A 17,155-nucleotide genomic window follows, 5' to 3' on the forward strand; every position below is an offset into this window, starting at 1 on the left:
TGAAATTAATGACACCAAGAGAACAAGTTGTGTAATTGAGAAGAGACAAACCCTAACAGAACGAAGGACTGTTATGTAGGGATCATGTCCTGAAAAGGAGGGCGAATAACACTAACATATCCGTCATTTAGTTGGTACATTTCGTAGTCAGTTAATATACAGCAGCTATGTTTATTGGTTTGTCCTATGTCTTTGGCTTAATAACTCAAGTCAGTGTGTGTGTGTGTGTGTGTGTGTGTGTGTGTGTGTTTACTGTTCTATTTAAAGGTTGAATCTATAGATTTTTAGTGATTCTTTGATCTCACGTGATAATGATTTTAGGATTTTCCTTTTCCTCTTTTCATTCATATGCAGCATACACTTTATAATTGTGGTCACTGTATTAAAGTTATAGAGTTTGAATGTAGTATGTAACAAGAATTTTTAACTATTAATTTGATTGCTGGCAATCAAAAATACTAAGTGGAGCAAAGCCAGGTAACATAAGTGGCCCTTAGTGGTCAATATCTCCTCCACGTTTGCTGCTGTGTTTAATTTAATTTGGGGAATCATAATTAGACCATTTAGCTTTCCTATGGCCTATAGAAAAAAGGGAGTTTTTTATTTGTTTGGGTTTTTTAAAGGGGAGGGACAGGGAGAGAGAGAAAAGACTTAGAAAGCTGAGGGGGAATATTTGTTCTCCTAGGGTGAAATCTTGGAGCTATTGATGTATGTGGAAGTTTTCCCAGAGTGTTGAAGTTACAGATTTTACTCAAATTTGAGACACTGGGCCTTGATTCTCCATTGCTTCGCATTTGTATAGTTATTTACAACTGTACAAAGCGAGTATTAAACACTATCAAATCAGAGTTAGTACCATTCTCAGCACTAACTGACTTGGTAATATTTTTTTGAAAAAGATGCTGAAAAGGGCTGTGTTGCTTCATGTACACTTTATCCAGCAGCCAAATGTTACATTGATAGATTTTGATTGGTTGAGCCTTGTCTACACATGAAAGTTAATTGGAATAATATGACGTGAATTAATAGCAAATTAACTATTCATGATTAATTCCATGAGTGGATGCTCCTATTCCAGAATAAGAGTGCCTTATACTGAATTAGCTTAATCCACTTCCAAAGTGGAGTAGTTAATCAACCATAGGTATTCCAGAATAACTACCCATGTAGACAAGACCAATATAATTTCTCATGGTGCCTAAATATCACTTTTGTACTGAGTAACAGTATAAATAGTCTCTATATAGAATAATAATGCTGGTATATGAAACAAAGTTAAAATTGAGAATATTGATTTAGCTAAAATAGCTGTAATGGTGATCTTTGTCATGAAAACTAGAACATAAACTCAAATCAAAATAAGGGGTTTTCACTTCCCTCTTCACCTCTGTAGAAGGTTGTTTTGGGGGTTGTTTTTATGCCTGCCCTAGAACTCCAAGGTAAGAGTGCTTTGTGAGCAAAAGGATAACTGTCTTTATCTTTGATTCTGTATATAGCTATATTATAATCCTCTGTTTCATTGCCAGATTCCCACAGTAATATCACAGATTCAGTACTCTGTAACCGCATGGTGTTAGCAAACGTCAAGAGATGGTGAGATAGGAATGAGAGGGGAGCTTTTGACAAATGTTGATCTCTGTATTGCCCTTTAATCTACAAAGTAACCAAGGATTCGGTCTGAGAAGTAAATTAGTTGATATTTGAAAATCTGTATAATATAATATTTGATCAAGGATGCCTATTCTTGAATACCTCATTATTTCACTTCTTTTTCACTTATATATTCTAAATCAGATACACTCACTTGGAGTATGAGCACATCTGGGAAGTATAACAGTGTAATGTGAGTTTTACTGTTCTGTTGTTCTGAAAAATAATCTATGCAGACTGAGAACTGTGCATTTAGGAGACAGACTATGATGGTCTGTAGAACCATGGTGGACAGTAGGCTTTTCTTGACAAATCTCTTTCAGTTAGTCACTCAAAGATTGAAAAGTGTATCTCTGTTTGTTAGATGAGTGCTAATGTCTTTTGGGGATGAAAAGGAGTATAGTATTACTAAAGGGTGTATGTTGAATTAATCATGGTCCGAAATGCTATTTTTACTTGGAGATCTGAATTCCATCATCAAAGAGAGTCAAATGAGAATTGGGACAGTATTTTAAACATTGAGTTCCGGTCATTCGTATTTATTCCTATTGATTAAATTAATCCAAAAAAGGAGATTTTAGGTTAAGCAATCTTTTTAGAAAACTAATATCATTAGAAGAGTAAACACAGTAAATTGAAACACAGTTTAAAGTTGTGTGTATGTTACATTTCTCCACTCTCAATGACCCTGAGTGAAAAATCCACAGAATATATACAATGATGAAGTATGGAAGTAAATGTAGAAAATAATGTTCTGTTTCAATTTACTAACTTTTTTCTGAAGTACTATGTAGTTTATCTCCAGACCATATTAACAAGCTAGCTAATAAGAAATAGACACCAGCCTTACCAGCAGTTGTTTCTGGTTCCTTATGCACAGTAAATAATACCAAAACAAAAAAAGTTCAGATAATATTCATATTTCTATCTGATATAACTTTGCATCCCTTGTGATAATCAGACTTGCTTGCCTCTTGATTTTAATATCTTCATGTGCTTCTCCTACCTCACTATTCTTTTGTTTGTGCCAGATTTAGTGTGTCATCTATAAACAGTATTACGTTGTTTCTGCAAATAGAAATTTGGCTTTCCTTGAAACATAGCAATGTTTTTGCTCTCTTGCAGAGGAACCTGAGCTGAGACATGTAGAAAAAGATGTGTTAATTCCAAAAATAATGAGAGAAAAGGCCAGAGAGCTATGTTCAGATAAAGTGCAAGGTAAGATTCAAATATTTATCAGAAGACCTGACTTCAGTGCTTCACCTCAGTCAAATAGTCAGTGAATTATCATGTAAGATTTGCTTCTCATCCATTTGCTGTGAGACCACTATTGTAGCTTACAAAATGTCAAGACTGGCTTTAGTTGATTTACAATATAAACTCTTTACCAACCTAATGTAGTTAGAAGGCACTTGGATAGAAGCTGAGTTAGGCTGAGGGAAATCTTTCCAAGCCTTTGTCTGGAGGGTGTGATGGAAGAGGAAAACAACAGCAATAGCTTCCCCAAAACAATCTCTTCAGTGTTCCTTTAGTGAAAGTGGAATTCCCACATGTAATCACTTTACAAGGGGGCTTCCCGGCTGTAATATTACATACCTCTGTTTAAAAGAATGTTTCTTGCAGATGTTCTCTGCTTTCCATGTGCCTTGGAAAAATTAAGTTTTGACAGATGAGAGAGAGAGATGACTATTTTCTCGTGCTAACAGTTGGATTTATTTTTCTATGACAAACATTTTTGGGTGGTAATACTGGCTAATAGTTATAAAGCAAATTTTTCTAGCTATTTCTTTTGCTAAATATTTTGGAGTTGATTAATTTTCTCTTCCAGGAATTGTAAGGATATAGAGTGGGACATAGTCAACAAGTCTGTCCAAATTTAACTGGGATATATCTCAGTGGCAGACCTGTACAATAAGTAGTAGTTAAGAATCAGGAAGCCTGAGCTTGGAACGCTTTTGTGAACTGTCTGAATGATAGTCTAGTTTACCTCCAGCTAAGTAGAGAAAGTCACTATGGGTATGTCTACACTTACCGGAGGGTCCGGCGGCAGGCAATCGATGTTCTGGGATCGATTTATCACGTCTGGTTTAGACGCGATAAATCGATCCCGGAAGTGCTCGCCGTCGACGCCGGAACTCCAGCTCGGCGAGAGGAGTACGCGGCATCGACGGGGGAGCCTCCCTGCCGCGTCTGGTCCCGCGGTAAGTTCGGACTAAGGTACTTCGAATTCAGCTACGTTATTAACGTAGCTGAATTTGCGTACCTTAGTCCGAAGTGGGGGGTTAGTGGGGACCAGGCCTATGAGAAAGACAAGAGCAAGCAGATCTTCAGTGAGAAAAGACTTTCTTTATGGGAGCCTGTGAAGGGACACTCCCTCATCCTGGAATGAAAGAGGCTAACAAGCTCCTCTGGGCCTGTTCCATGCTAACGAGACACACCTGCAAAGCTTGCTTTGCCTGGAGGGGAAGGAACTTAAAAGGGGGAAGCTTACCACCAGAAGGGGCAGTGAACAGTAAGAAGGTTGTGCCGCTCAGGGAGTGCTGGTAACAGAGGGAGTCCAGTTGAGGAGGGGACAACCGTGAGATGCACCGCTGCTGAAGCTGCCCTGACCGATAGCAATATGTGGCCCCAGGAAGAGGGGTAAAAGGTGAACCCCATGAAGGGGCAATAGACTATGTGAGACTGAGCCCTTAGAACTGATTCTCGAGGGGCTGCCTGAGAGGCTGGTCCTTGTTCCAGCCAGACATTCTCCTCCTGCAAAGGGAAGGGAAGAACAGGAGCTAAACGCCGGCTTGTGTGTGTAGCCCACAGAGAGATTCTGCAAAGGCTGCAAACTGGGGGATAAACGACGGACAGTGAGACCCGTGAGGGAGGGGGTCTAGGGAGCCTGCCCTCCACAGAGCCTGAGCATAGCTCTGATATACAGTACATCTGGCATGAGTGCTCATGGTGTGTGAGAGAGAGAGAATAGATCTGAACAGAAAGAGCTCACTGTCTGTCATCAAGTTCTGTAACAAGAAGGAATTGACTAGGAGGAGACCCAAAGAAGAATTCATTCTGCAAGGAGCCCTGGGAACCCATGAGTTAGAGAAAGATTACACACAACTTATCCAACTATGCTGGTGGAGAAGTAGCCTGGTCTGATTAAGGGGAAAGAAGTAAACATTAGAATATAATAAATGAATAGGGTAATGGATATCTAAAAAACAAAAACAAAAAAACCTCCAAAGCATGCACAGCCACTCTCTCAGTAGATAGGATATGCAAGAAAATGAACTCTGAGAACCTGCACTAGTGTTACAAAGATATGGACACACCAGGGGAAATACAGCATTGCTTTAGGACATGGAGGATCATGGCAGAGGATATGTGGCCACTCTTGGAATAATAGTCTTCTCTGGAGTCCAGTTGATCAAAACAGGACAATACTTTCTGAAGTGATATCCCTTTTAAAGTAAAGAGGTTCCTTTAATGGAGCATGTCAGTTGTGAAAAAACAGTTGAGAAAAGGAAAGGAACTGGCACAGGCCTCTCACCTCTGTCAGTTTGGCCAAACACCTAACCTGAGGAGCTACTCTGTATGTATTTTGGAATTACAGGGAAAAGGGGAGGGATGCTCTAAGAAATGCAAGAAGAACCCAAGTTCTGCGAACAAGAGAGGAACTGAGAGTGCCAAAGGGAAATGGGATCATGTAATGGGTAGGTTCCAAATCTGCCAGGATTTATCTTTAGAAATGAAGAAAAGTGTCACAGAAAGAGAAAGTGAGAGTTCAGAGTAAAAACTTTTCAAACTCTGTTAAAGTATGATTGATGATACCCTCACATTATGCAAATATAGTAATTCAGTATGTTTGTGATATGAGTTTTTTAGGGTTATGTTTCACTCATGAACTAGTTGTCATGGGGTGATTTTTAATATGCTCTTGCCAAAGAGGGATATCAAGAATATTTCAGATAGGAGCTGCTTTGCATTGTTTTCTTTTAGTTAATCTTGAGTGTTGGGGATAAACCAGAGAAACGATGATTTTGTAGAATTTGCTCTATGTAAAATAAGGCAAAGCTTCAATTACAAATAGGACCCTCCCCCCCCCCCCCAGTATAGATTCAGAGCCCCTGTAGTACATCCAGCAGCTCCTCCTTTACTTTCTTGCCTTTATAAGTCATAAAATAAAATGCTAGAAGAGGTGTATTTTCATTCTCATCGTTAAGCAAAACAAATATAATCTATTTTAAATTAATAGTTTCTGTGGGGGACTAGTTTTTGTTTTTAATTCCATTGTGAAATTAGTTCTTGGACAGAAATATGCCTAAGGAGAGGTGCTAATCAGAGTAAATAGTACTCCTTGTAAAAAAAAAGAAAGCATAAGCTCTATTTGAACAGAAATTGTATCATCAAGCACTCAAAAGTCCTCATGTATGTATTAGAGAGACAAGGTGGGTGATGTAATATATTTTATTGGACCAGCTTCTGTTGGTGAGAGAGAGACGCTTACACAGATCTGTTCTTCACATCTGGGAAACTTACTCAGAGTGTCACAGCTAAATACATCTTGATCTGAATCACAGTTAAACTGATACCCCATTATGGGGTTATCAGGCATAATGTTGTTGGAGTTGCCATCTTTTGAGTGAGAGAAAAAACAAGGTCCTGATCAGGACCGGTGCAAGGATATTTTACGCCCTAGGCGAAACTTCCATCTTGTGCCTCTTCCCCCCCCCCCCTTGCACATCGGTTCATTGAGGGGCAAATCCCAATGAGCCTTTATAGACCCCCGGGGGGCCAGCCGTGCCCAGGGGCTGCTCCTCAGACCAGGTTCCCCCCTCCCTGCCCCCTAAACTCCCCTGGAGGGTGCACAGACACCCCCCCCCCCCATGAGCTTTCCCCGCCCCAAGTCCACTCACTGGCTTTGCCAGGCTTGGGACGCTGCAGCAGCTCGACAGGGAGGAGCCCCCTTTTGGAGGCACCGGAGAGCCAGAGCATCCCGCTTGTGGCGGCGGCGAGCCCCAGCCATGGAGGAGCTGGCGTGGCGCAGGGGGGCAGCAGCCCTGCAAAGGTGTCGGCGCCGCTAGCAGGGAGCAGCCGTGCCTGCCCCTCCTGCCCAGGCTGCGGCCCAGCGCGCCCCCCCCCCCCGGGGGGGGGTTTCCTGCAGCGGCTGCATGCGGGCGCCGGCCCCCATGGATCCCCCGGCTCCCCCCTCGCCGTCCTTGGGCACTGCGGCTCCCGGGCGTGTGAGCCGCCACCGGAGCACAGGGCCCTAAGCCTTCTCCGGGAGGGGCAGCGGCAGCTCACACGCCCGGGAGCCGCAGAACCTGAGCATGGTGAGGGGGGAGCCAGGGGACGCCCCCCCCCCGGGCTGCGGCCTGGCGCCCCCCCCAGGGGCTCCTGCACTGGATGCATGCGGACGGTGGCCCCAGTGCATCCCCCAGCTCCCCCCTCACCGCGCTCGGGTTCTGCGGCTCCCGGGAGTGTGAGCCACTGCTGGGAGCCGCAGAGCCCAAGCGCAGCAAGGGGGGAGCTGAGGGGTGCACGAGGGCCGCTGCCTGCATGCATCTGCTGCAGCCTGCAGGAGCCCTAGGAGGGGCGGGGGGAGGGCGGACCGCAGCCTGGGCAGGAGGGGCAGGGAGTTCAGCTGCTTCCTGCTAGTGGCGCCGCCACCTTTGCAGGGCTGCTGCCCCCCTGCGCCGCGCCGGCTCCTCCATGGCTGGGGCTCGCCGCCCCCGCAAGCCAACGCTCTGGCTCTCCGGTGCCTCCGGAAGGCGACTCCTCCCTACCGAGCCAGGGCACTTTTTGGCGCCCTAGGCAACCGCCTAGTTCGCCTAGTGGTTGCACCGGCCCTAGTCCTGATTGCATTTGTAGTTTAACAGCTTTTTGTAAGAGTGGTGGCATCTCACCTGGCCATGTTTTAATTTGGTTAATTACTTTTGTCTATCCAAATGTCTCTCTCACCAACAGAAGTTGGTCCAATAAAAGATACTACCTCACCTACCTTGTCTCTCTAATATCCTGGGACTGTCACAGCTACTGACACAGCTATGACTACACTGCATATCTAAATTTCTGGCATTGAAGAGTTTGGCATTGCTAACACTGTTTTGACTGCTGTGTATCTCTCCAGAGCTGGCTACATTTCAATGGTGGGTTAAAGTGATCCCTATATATAACTGAAAAGAATGTTCCTGGTGAAAGGTGCTGTATGAATTAATAAGTAATACCGTTGAAAAACTATTTTACAGCTAAGATGTTCTGACTGTCTGAAATATACATAGGTACGTTCTCTGAACCTGGTCACTAATGGTACACTCTAGTGACCAATGTGAAAAATCTCAAAATGACTTCTGTGGTCAGTAAAAAGTGTATAATTAGAAAGAGCAACTGTAGATACATATGGCTGAATAAACTCTTAAAAACACTTGGCAGTGCTATCAAAGAAGAGTTAGGAAAGTGTTGCTGGCAAAGGGCATTTCCTAATTCCCCTCCCCCAATTTCCCTATTAGCCCTCCTCTGCCCAGGGCCCATATTGATACTTAGTGAAGATGATGGGATGCAACACTACTGCAGGCTTCCCTACAGTAGAGCATGGCCAGTGTCAACCATAGTTTTAGTTATATGCACTTACTCAACAGTCCTGTCACTGGGATAATTTCTGTCCCTCTAGGGGCCACCTGCTCCAGACCATGACCCTTGTACCTGACATATCAAGACCCACAAAAGGAGAGCAGTTCCTAAGCTTGGACAACACTGGTGCTGTATATTTAAATGCCCAAGGACACCTTAAGTAGCACTTACTTCCATATAAATAAGTGGCTTATTATGTTCTCTTACAAGAAATGTAGATAAAAAAATGTGTGAAATACTTAGTAGATCTTAGCTTGATGCTATTCACTGGCATTGCTCATTCTCTTTTGTAATAAAGAGGACCAAGTTCCATTAATCAATGCAAACACTCTTCAGGTGTTGGGACAAATTAACCTGTTGGTTCCTGCAGTCAGGGTTCTGAAGCACAGCTGACATTGGTTCGTTGGTCCATGACTGACAGCACCAAGAGTTTTATGATACATTTGCCCAATAGCTAGCATGTTTACAATTTTATTGATCCTGTTTCTCTTGGGAAAATTAAAGCTATATAATGACTTTAAAGTTAAGGAATACACTATCCATCATCATAAATGGAATTTGCTCACCTGTCTTGTGTAGTGGTGAAAATGTATTGTTGTTTAATCATTAAAATAGAAATATTGGAACTATTCAGGATTTAGATTATTCAGTAAACTGAGTAACTTGCGTTGCAACATCAGACATTGAGGCTGATAAAAATAAAAATATCTAGTTAATTATTTAATGAAAACTGAGCCAGCTGACATTGCCACTTTTTGATTATGCAGCTAGAGCTCTTTTTCCCTCTCTCGTTTTTTTTCTTTTTTTCTTTTTTTTTAATCTGAAGTTGCTCATTTGTGTTTTTGACTGGTTGGAAGACACATAATTGAGATTTGAATGCAAAGTCTGGTTGGATAAATTAGACAAATCATGGATTATATGATTGGTATAGCCTTCCATGTGAAGGTGAAAAGAGTATGCTGCCTTATTATCTGCAGTCTGATTTTTGTGAGAAAAGAAAATCAATATAATTTGAGAACTTCATTTCAATCCAGCAACAAAGCTGCAGGTAGAGAGAGGGAGAAAAACTTTATCCTCTGCTGCTCTATTTATTATCCAGAATATTAAAATGCCTGTATTATAATAATGTTTAATGTGGCCATTCTGTTTATATATGTAGTTACCGTGAATGGTATTGTACATATTGTGTTGGAGTTTTATGTGTATAATTGAGATTCATTTTGATTATGTTAGTAGTGTCTAGTCTTATTTTGTGAGTCGTTATAAATTAGCTTTTTTCCTCTGAACATTGTTATTGAGAATACAATGCTGAATCTTTATACTATCATTTTATGCAGAATAGTTTCTATTTTAGAAATACTGAGTCAGCCCCATATACTTCCAATGAGCATTTACTCTCATCCCATTTAACTATGTGAATTAACACAACCTCTAGAGGGATTATCGTTATTGAGTTTTGTTCCAACAAGCTAGGCAAACAGAACAGCTATATGTAAATTACAATTTGAAGAAATTGGACCTAGTTCTGTTGATTTACTTCTGATACTTTTAGGCCTAGCTCTGTTTAACTAATTAAGAAATTTTCAAGGAAATATGAGAGTATATTATTCATTAATGAAAATTTAGATAGTCTAACTAAATGATAGGACTTTCATGAAGACTTGTATAAAACATAATTTAGGGAGGGAACTTTTCCTATTTGATTTCTCATGTCATTTCAACCCAGCTGGTCACAAGAAATGGGTCAGACTGCTAGCTTCACCACCGCAACTTAGGTTGTTTTTTGGGGGGGAGAGGGGGAAGGAGAAAGGTGGGGGAATGGAACAGCTTTTACCAGGACAAAGAGAAATGAAATCACTTTCAATGAAAGAAAGAGGCCTCATTATAGCCACCAACAGCAGTTATTGACAGCTACACTTCCTATTAACAAGGAGCATTTAAGAGTTTGGCTGTTGGATCTTTGGACTTGATCTAATTTGCTAGCATTAATTAGTTTCTTTTGAGCACAGACACTTGGTGTTCACAGCTATAGATTTGGAGGACTAATTAGGACAGAAAATTGAACAGAATGGGGTAAGGCATTAACCTTCAGCCATTACCAGCTGGGGCTCTGATAAAGACCACAGAGTCCAAATGCTCCCTATTCATGCAAAGAGTACCCTAATGAATATCAATTTCAGCCAGGTTGCTGTATTCCTACCAGGACTGTCTTCATTTTGATTCTTTTACCTTCTATCATATTTTAATTATCTATACCTAATTATCTGAATTGATAGTTTAATGCCCATAGATGACACATTTGATGTCAGATTATTTACATTCCATTTATTAAATCTTTCATTTGGGCTTTCTTAAGAAGTTGATCTTGGATTATACTTAAGAATCAGAATCTTACATAATTTTCTCCCTACACAATATACATGCTGTAAGTTTGGCACTGTAAGCCATCATGTTAACAACTACCCTTTTACTAGAGGGTGTTATAGCCTGAGACATTGCTCTAATGTATTTGCATTAATGCCCTGGGTAGGAACTCTGACCCAGCTGACTTAGGGTTAAACAGTAAATTTCTTATGAACGCATTTTCTTCTCAGCTTTTGTGATGATATACAAGCAATATGTTGAGGTGTTTAACTTGGAGATCCAGTTTCAGGAGGGAAGTTGTTCTTCCAGGGCGTAGATTGATTAAAAGTGCCTGGACTCTGGCCGAACTGATGCATTTTTATCCTGTAAAAAGAGAGGGAGAAAATACTGGTAGCTGTTTGGTTTTCATAACTTTCTCCAATGGTTGGATTGATAGAAGGCATAAATATCAGAGATGGAGTTAACAATTACTAAACAGTGAAGGGAGAATGAGAACTGGGGAAATATTCCTTTCACTTTACACATTATTCCTGGGCAGTCATCTTAACTCAACTATTCACACAGGCCTGGTCCACACTAACCCCCCACTTCGAACTAAGGTACGCAAATACATAGCTGAATTCGAAGTACCTTAGTTCGAACTTACCGCGGGTCCAGACACGGCAGGCAGGCTCCCCTGTCGATGCCGCGTACTCCTCTCGCCGAGCTGAAGTACCGGGGTCGACGGCGAGCACTTCCGGGATCGATCCCAGAAGATCGATTGCTTACCTCCGGACTCGGAGGTAAGTGTAGACCTACCCACAGGCTCAGCAACTACTTCTGTATTGATGATTCACAGGTCTTGCTTCTCCACCCTGATCTTCCTGCTTCTGTCCATTCTCTCAATTCTGACTGTCTTTCTGTCATCACTTGGATAGCTCACCACTACTTTAAACCAACACAGTGAGAGCTGAGGGCCCTGCATTTCCCCCTAAATCACTTCCCTTCCCTTATTTGTCCATTGTTATTGACAATGCAACCATCCTCTCTGTCACTTAGGGTATGTCTACACAGGAACTAGACAAGTGCCAGGTGGCTCGGACTGCGGGGCTATTTCATTGTTGTGTAGACTTTCAGGCTTGGGTTGGAGCCTGGGCTTTGGCACCCTCCCATCTCGCAGAGGGGTCTGCACCTCCATGTGAAATTTTATAGGGGTCTGCAACTGAAAAAAGGTTGAAAACCACTGTCTTATACTAAGGAATGCTCTTGTGGCCAATTAAGTCAATTTTAGGACAGCTTTGCGCAGTGGTGGAGTGATGTAAAGCTGTCTGAGTGTGCTGGAGGATCTGTTCCATAGTGTCTGTTTGTTTGTTATTTTTTATTTGTATTACCATAGTGCCTACGAGCCCTAGTCATGGACCAGAATCCCATTGCTGTAGGCACTGTACACCTACACAACAAAGAGTTTACAATCTAAATATAAAACAAGACATCAGATATCTATAGATAGACAAAGGACTACAAAGAAGCAATGAAACACTGTTGGTCAGCATAATAGGAAGTGGTCTGATTTCAGCACTCCAGTGGCCTAACCACTGTCGGGTTTATTTAGGCATCACAGCAAAGGAGGGTTTTAAGGAGATATTAGAAGAAGCATAATGAGGTAGCTTATATACAGTGTTGGCTAATTCCTCATAGTTTCCTTTCCCAGAAATTTAGTACTTGATTCAGGTCTTGTTTATATCGCTGGTAGTCACTTGTCTGTCACTCTTACCACTTATTTGTGAGTACATGCTTGGTTTTCTTTCAGGGTAATTAATATTACACCTTGCATTGGTGGGAATAGAAATCTACAGATACTCTGACATGTGAAGCATATGTCACATATAGCTACTCTGAAAATAACATTGGAATAACGTGTTACTATGGAAAAGCAGCACATGGTAACGCATATTGTTAATGAGTGCTTGCTACAGTACTATGGAATGCAACATATGACTTCCACAGTAACTGCTATCTTAACTGCATCTGCTTAACCAGTAAAACTGTTCCTTGGCAACTTAAACAGTAATTCCCCCCTTTCACTCTACATTCAGGAAAAATGCAGTTAGTACTTTGTGTAAATAAACCTAAAATTTCAAGAGGTCGTGCTATATTCCCTATGTATCTGCATAAATATTTACATACTGTATACATTATTAATATTACCCTGGGGTTACTTTCACACTGGAAATGGGTTATTTTTCTCCTGTTGAAGTCAATGTGTCTGCTGTGGAAATGATTTATTTCAACAGTGGAAAATTGACTATGCTTTTGATCAAAAGAGCCATTGGTTACGTGATTCTTATTGTGTATTCAAAACTACAAACCAATAGCAGAAGAGCTCTCAAATAGCTAACAAGTTGATCTCATAAAGCAGATATAATGCACCCAAAGTCAGACTAGAAATAAAAAGGATGCTTCCATCTACAGCTTTTACCCGAAAATCCTGGGATTCTTGGGTACCCATAAGCATCAACTTTATTGTGAAACCTCCCTTACAAAAGGTGCTCCAAACCCTCAATAACAATGGGAAGACACTTCAACATTACCACCCTTTTCAGATGTTTCTGCCTCCCCACCAGCATCAGCTACCACAGCAATGAAGCCATATCAGAGCCTAGATAGATAAATAGATTTCACTTTCATGTAGCCTGAGCCGTGACTGTAGCTCACTCTCATTCAAGTCCCAGTCTCCACTAGACACACACAAAGCAAAGAGACTCCACCATTCAGGTCAGGTAAAAAAGGGTTGTGCTGTGTCATCCAATTACTGATAGTATTTCAGCTTGAACTGTCCCCAATCTTTCCCCTGCAGCCCACCTCATTTAACAGGATGGATGACCCAACAGAACCCTGTGGAATGCCAAATTACAGAACCCTTGGGGCATTTAAGTAATTGCCCAGCATCACCTCTGGGATTGACTAGGTAAAAGAAAAGATTGGGACTAGAATTGGTTGGGAATTTTCTTCAGGAATGATTTTCCTATGGAAAATCCAGTTATCTCAAACTTGAAATTTTGATTTTTGTAGAAAATTTTCAAACCTCCACCAGGAAAATAAAAATGAAATATTTCATTTCAGGCCTGTTCAACCCAAACTGGAATATTTCATGTCCTGAACTGACCTGAAGTGCTTGGTTTTGAATCAGTTCAAAAAACCATAAAAGTGCATTCCTTTGTGTTGTGCATCATTACATGTCCCTGGGCACATTATGGGAAATGTAATCTAGCCAGGGACCCTGGCCCATAGGAGAGAATGTGGGTCAGAATTACAACTCCCATCAGGCAACAGTGAAATGCAGTTCAGTTCAGATATATGCTTAAATACTTTGCTAAATTGGGATCTTAGTTTATTTAGGGAGGATTACTAGCCTGTACTCGTTGATATTGACACTGTTCTTTAGCTTGTACGCACATTACTCGTGGACTTCTTTATGTTGATCTGTGTTGATGCCTAATTTTTGTCATCACCTACTGCAAGAAGAAGAAAATAATTCTGTGCAAACAATGCAACTTTGAGTTTTTTGCATATAGACTTTTATTACACGTAATACATAGTCTACATACTATGTTAGTAGTGTATTACTCTTACAGTTAAAATTGGTGGATGAATATTTCACAGTGATAAACAGTTAAAGACAACAGGTAGGACTTTCAGAAGTGCTCAGGATTGTCCTAATTGTGCACTCTGCTGTTGATTTCTGTGGGACCAGAGTTATGCCAATCCAGGGTGCGTTGGAAGATCCTGCCCTGCGTTAGTGTGATATGCTAATTGAACAGGGTCAATGACTGTGTATGTCTAATATCTGGATTGCAGTGTTAAATAGACTTAAATGCAGCATGTTTTAACAGGCAACAATTTCCTGCACTGAGAGTAATGTCCTTACGTGTTATAAAAATTCCACCAGTAGCAGAAAATAGTGGCAAATCCCTGTTGTACTCTACTACTGCAACTGAAGGGGCTCTTCTTTTAAAAATATCCTTTTGTTATTCCATTATCAAAAGAATGAGCAAATGTTTTATTTTAAATAAAACAGTCAATATTTCTTGAGGTGGGGGGGGGCATATGAAGCAGCTATGGTGTGAAAATAAGTCAATAGAAATACTTTTAAACACTCCTGTGCACCTGGAGGGCTCCCAGTAATGGTCTGAATAAAAACCAAAAATTTAAAGGAAGAGTTTGGGACAGTCTGTAAAAACATAAGAAACTGTTCATTTATTTTTGCAGGATGGCTGCTGGTGTTGTTACTGCTCATTCCCCACTATTGGTTAGGAGAGGCATATGACCTTGTGACTTTAAAATAGAGAAGTTTTAGCAGGATATTTGAATTCTTAGCCTGCAACTTCAAGTATTAGGCTTCAGGCTTTTTTCAGGCTTTGGGGTAGTTTATGCGTGAATCTGAACTCTAGTCAAAATAATTGGTAAGGGCAACAGTGAAAACTACTCTTTCCCTCCCGCCCCCCAGGTAATCTTTGCCATCCCTTGTTCTGGTTTCCTCCTTCATTTCTTCCTTCTCTTTGCTTTTGTCTCACTAATATTTTTTTAAACAATCCTTGCTAACATATATAAACTTTCTTGATAGTCTCCTTTCCATTCATCTTGCTGTGGGGGGGGGATGATGACGATGACCAGGTATTTAATTTAGATACACAATTTTACTCTTGGGGGAATTCTGCGGGACGCATGCCTGCAGAAAACGCCCTATCCCCTGCAAAATTCCTGTGCTTCCCTGCCGAAAATGGCAGGGAAGCAAAGTGAAGCCGCTGGGGGGTGACCATGGGTGCAGTTTGGGGGGAGGAGATTGTCCCCCCCAAACAGAGGCGAGGCATGGGGGGTGCACGGGGTTATGTGCCACTGCCCCTCCCTCCCCCCCCCATTTCTGCGAGCGCAAAGCTGACCATCTGAAGGAGGCTGCGTCTCAGCTCCGCTGACTCTGCAGCTAAACGCCGCCTCCTGGGTCCCAGTGCCAGTTGTGCTCTCCTTCTGTGTGCTGGGAGCCTTCCTATTTTCTGTGCAACTGAGTGCCCACGGAGGGGCTGAGTAATAGGGTTGCCTATATTGATTGGACATATTCCTGGAGATTTAATCACCTGACATACTCTTTAATTCCTGGAGACTCCAGGCCAGTCCTGGAGTGTTGGCAACCCTACTGGGTAAGGGAGGTGTGGAGGAAATGAGGGAAGGAGGGTGAGGGGGTGGGGGAAAGAGGCAGTGAGGAAGGATTGGGGTGGAATAGGGTAGCAGGAGGGGAATGTGGGGAGGGGGATGAGATGGGGAAGAAAAAGGTGATGGGGGAATCGCGGGGGAAGCAGGAGCCTGGCATGCAGTGTCCTCTTGGCAGCAGCTGGGGCTCCCCCATTAAGCAGGCCCATTGAACCCTCACCCTACCTCTACACCTGGACCATGCCAACGAGTCCCCCCACCCAGAACCCCCACACATACTGAGTCCCAACCAGCTGCACCTGGACCTCCACCCCATCAAGCCCCACTCCCCCAGCATCCAGACCCCCCCCCACTGAACCCTCCACACTCAGACCCTCCCCCTTCTGAGCTCCATCCCCCTTATCTCGCCACCCCCCCCGCTGAGCCCTAACCACCTTCACCTGGATCCCCTGTAGAGTCCCATTGTCCCTGCACCCAGACCCCTTCCCCCCCCCCCCCCCGATGAGTTCCTGGGCATCCAGATCTCCCATTGAGCCGCCTGCACCCAGATTGCCCCACACAGAAACTAGTCATCCCACACCTGGATTCCCCAACACTAAGCCCCTCCACACTTGGATCCTGCTGGGCTGAGCCTGCCCATCCACACATGGTGCAGAGGGTCAGGGCCCCGGCATGTTTTGGGGGCAGGCCCAGCCCTTGCACTGTGTTAGGGTCAGGTGCAGCCTCACTGCCGAGTCCTTGTACTGGCGAAGATGGGGGGCTTCAGGGTGATCTCCCACCTCAATGCAGTCAGTGGCCTGTGCTCCCCACTGTCATGTTGGAGCCACATTTATTTATTGACAAATACAACTTTCAGAATTTTAAAATATTGTGTGCATAATTTTTATTTTTTTGGCATAAAATTCCGTCAGAGGTAACAATTTGTAGTTTGTAATGTTAAGGTCAAGAAATCGAGCACTCAAGACGGGGAGTTCCAGAAGTTAGGGCCTTTGCCACAACATTAATTCAGCCGTGTTTTCCTTTCTGTAAATGTTATGGTATAGATTAAATAGCATAAGGCTAGACTGTCTGGCCCTTATGTGGGTGGGAGTGGAGAGCTAATGGGGCCTTCTATTTCACCTCCACCCAGTTCAGCCTGAAGGGGAAAGCAGAATTTCACTCCCTTCGTTCAAGAGGTGCTGGGACTGCTGCATCCCATTTTTCTCAGGATGCGTGGCAGCCCAAATGAGGCGGGCAGTTGGAGATGGATGACACCCCAAGTGGGGTAGAATGACCATGACCAAAACCCTCGTACCCCCCTCCTTCCCAATGTGGGCAGGCCCACAGAGTGGGAGCTGCACAC

General features: G+C 42.8%; 2 protein-coding genes across 2 annotated transcripts in view; one reads left to right on the top strand and one right to left on the bottom strand.

Annotated features, from left to right (window-relative positions):
- Window positions 1-17,155, top strand: part of CMC1 (C-X9-C motif containing 1) — a 66,556-nt gene that overhangs the window by 19,978 nt on the left and 29,423 nt on the right. The window contains exon 2 of the mRNA XM_005297109.5: window positions 2,776-2,868. Coding sequence (XP_005297166.1) covers window positions 2,776-2,868 — 93 coding nt within the window. The remainder of the gene's footprint in view (window positions 1-2,775; window positions 2,869-17,155) is intronic.
- The window catches only part of AZI2 (5-azacytidine induced 2), a 90,150-nt gene continuing 83,570 nt past the window's right edge, over window positions 10,576-17,155 (bottom strand). The window contains exon 9 of the mRNA XM_024107426.2: window positions 10,576-10,992. Coding sequence (XP_023963194.1) covers window positions 10,896-10,992 — 97 coding nt within the window. The 3' untranslated portion in view covers window positions 10,576-10,895. The remainder of the gene's footprint in view (window positions 10,993-17,155) is intronic.

The sequence above is a fragment of the Chrysemys picta genome, chromosome 2 (assembly GCF_011386835.1).
Source record: "Chrysemys picta bellii isolate R12L10 chromosome 2, ASM1138683v2, whole genome shotgun sequence".
NCBI classification, from domain to species: Eukaryota; Metazoa; Chordata; order Testudines; family Emydidae; genus Chrysemys; species Chrysemys picta.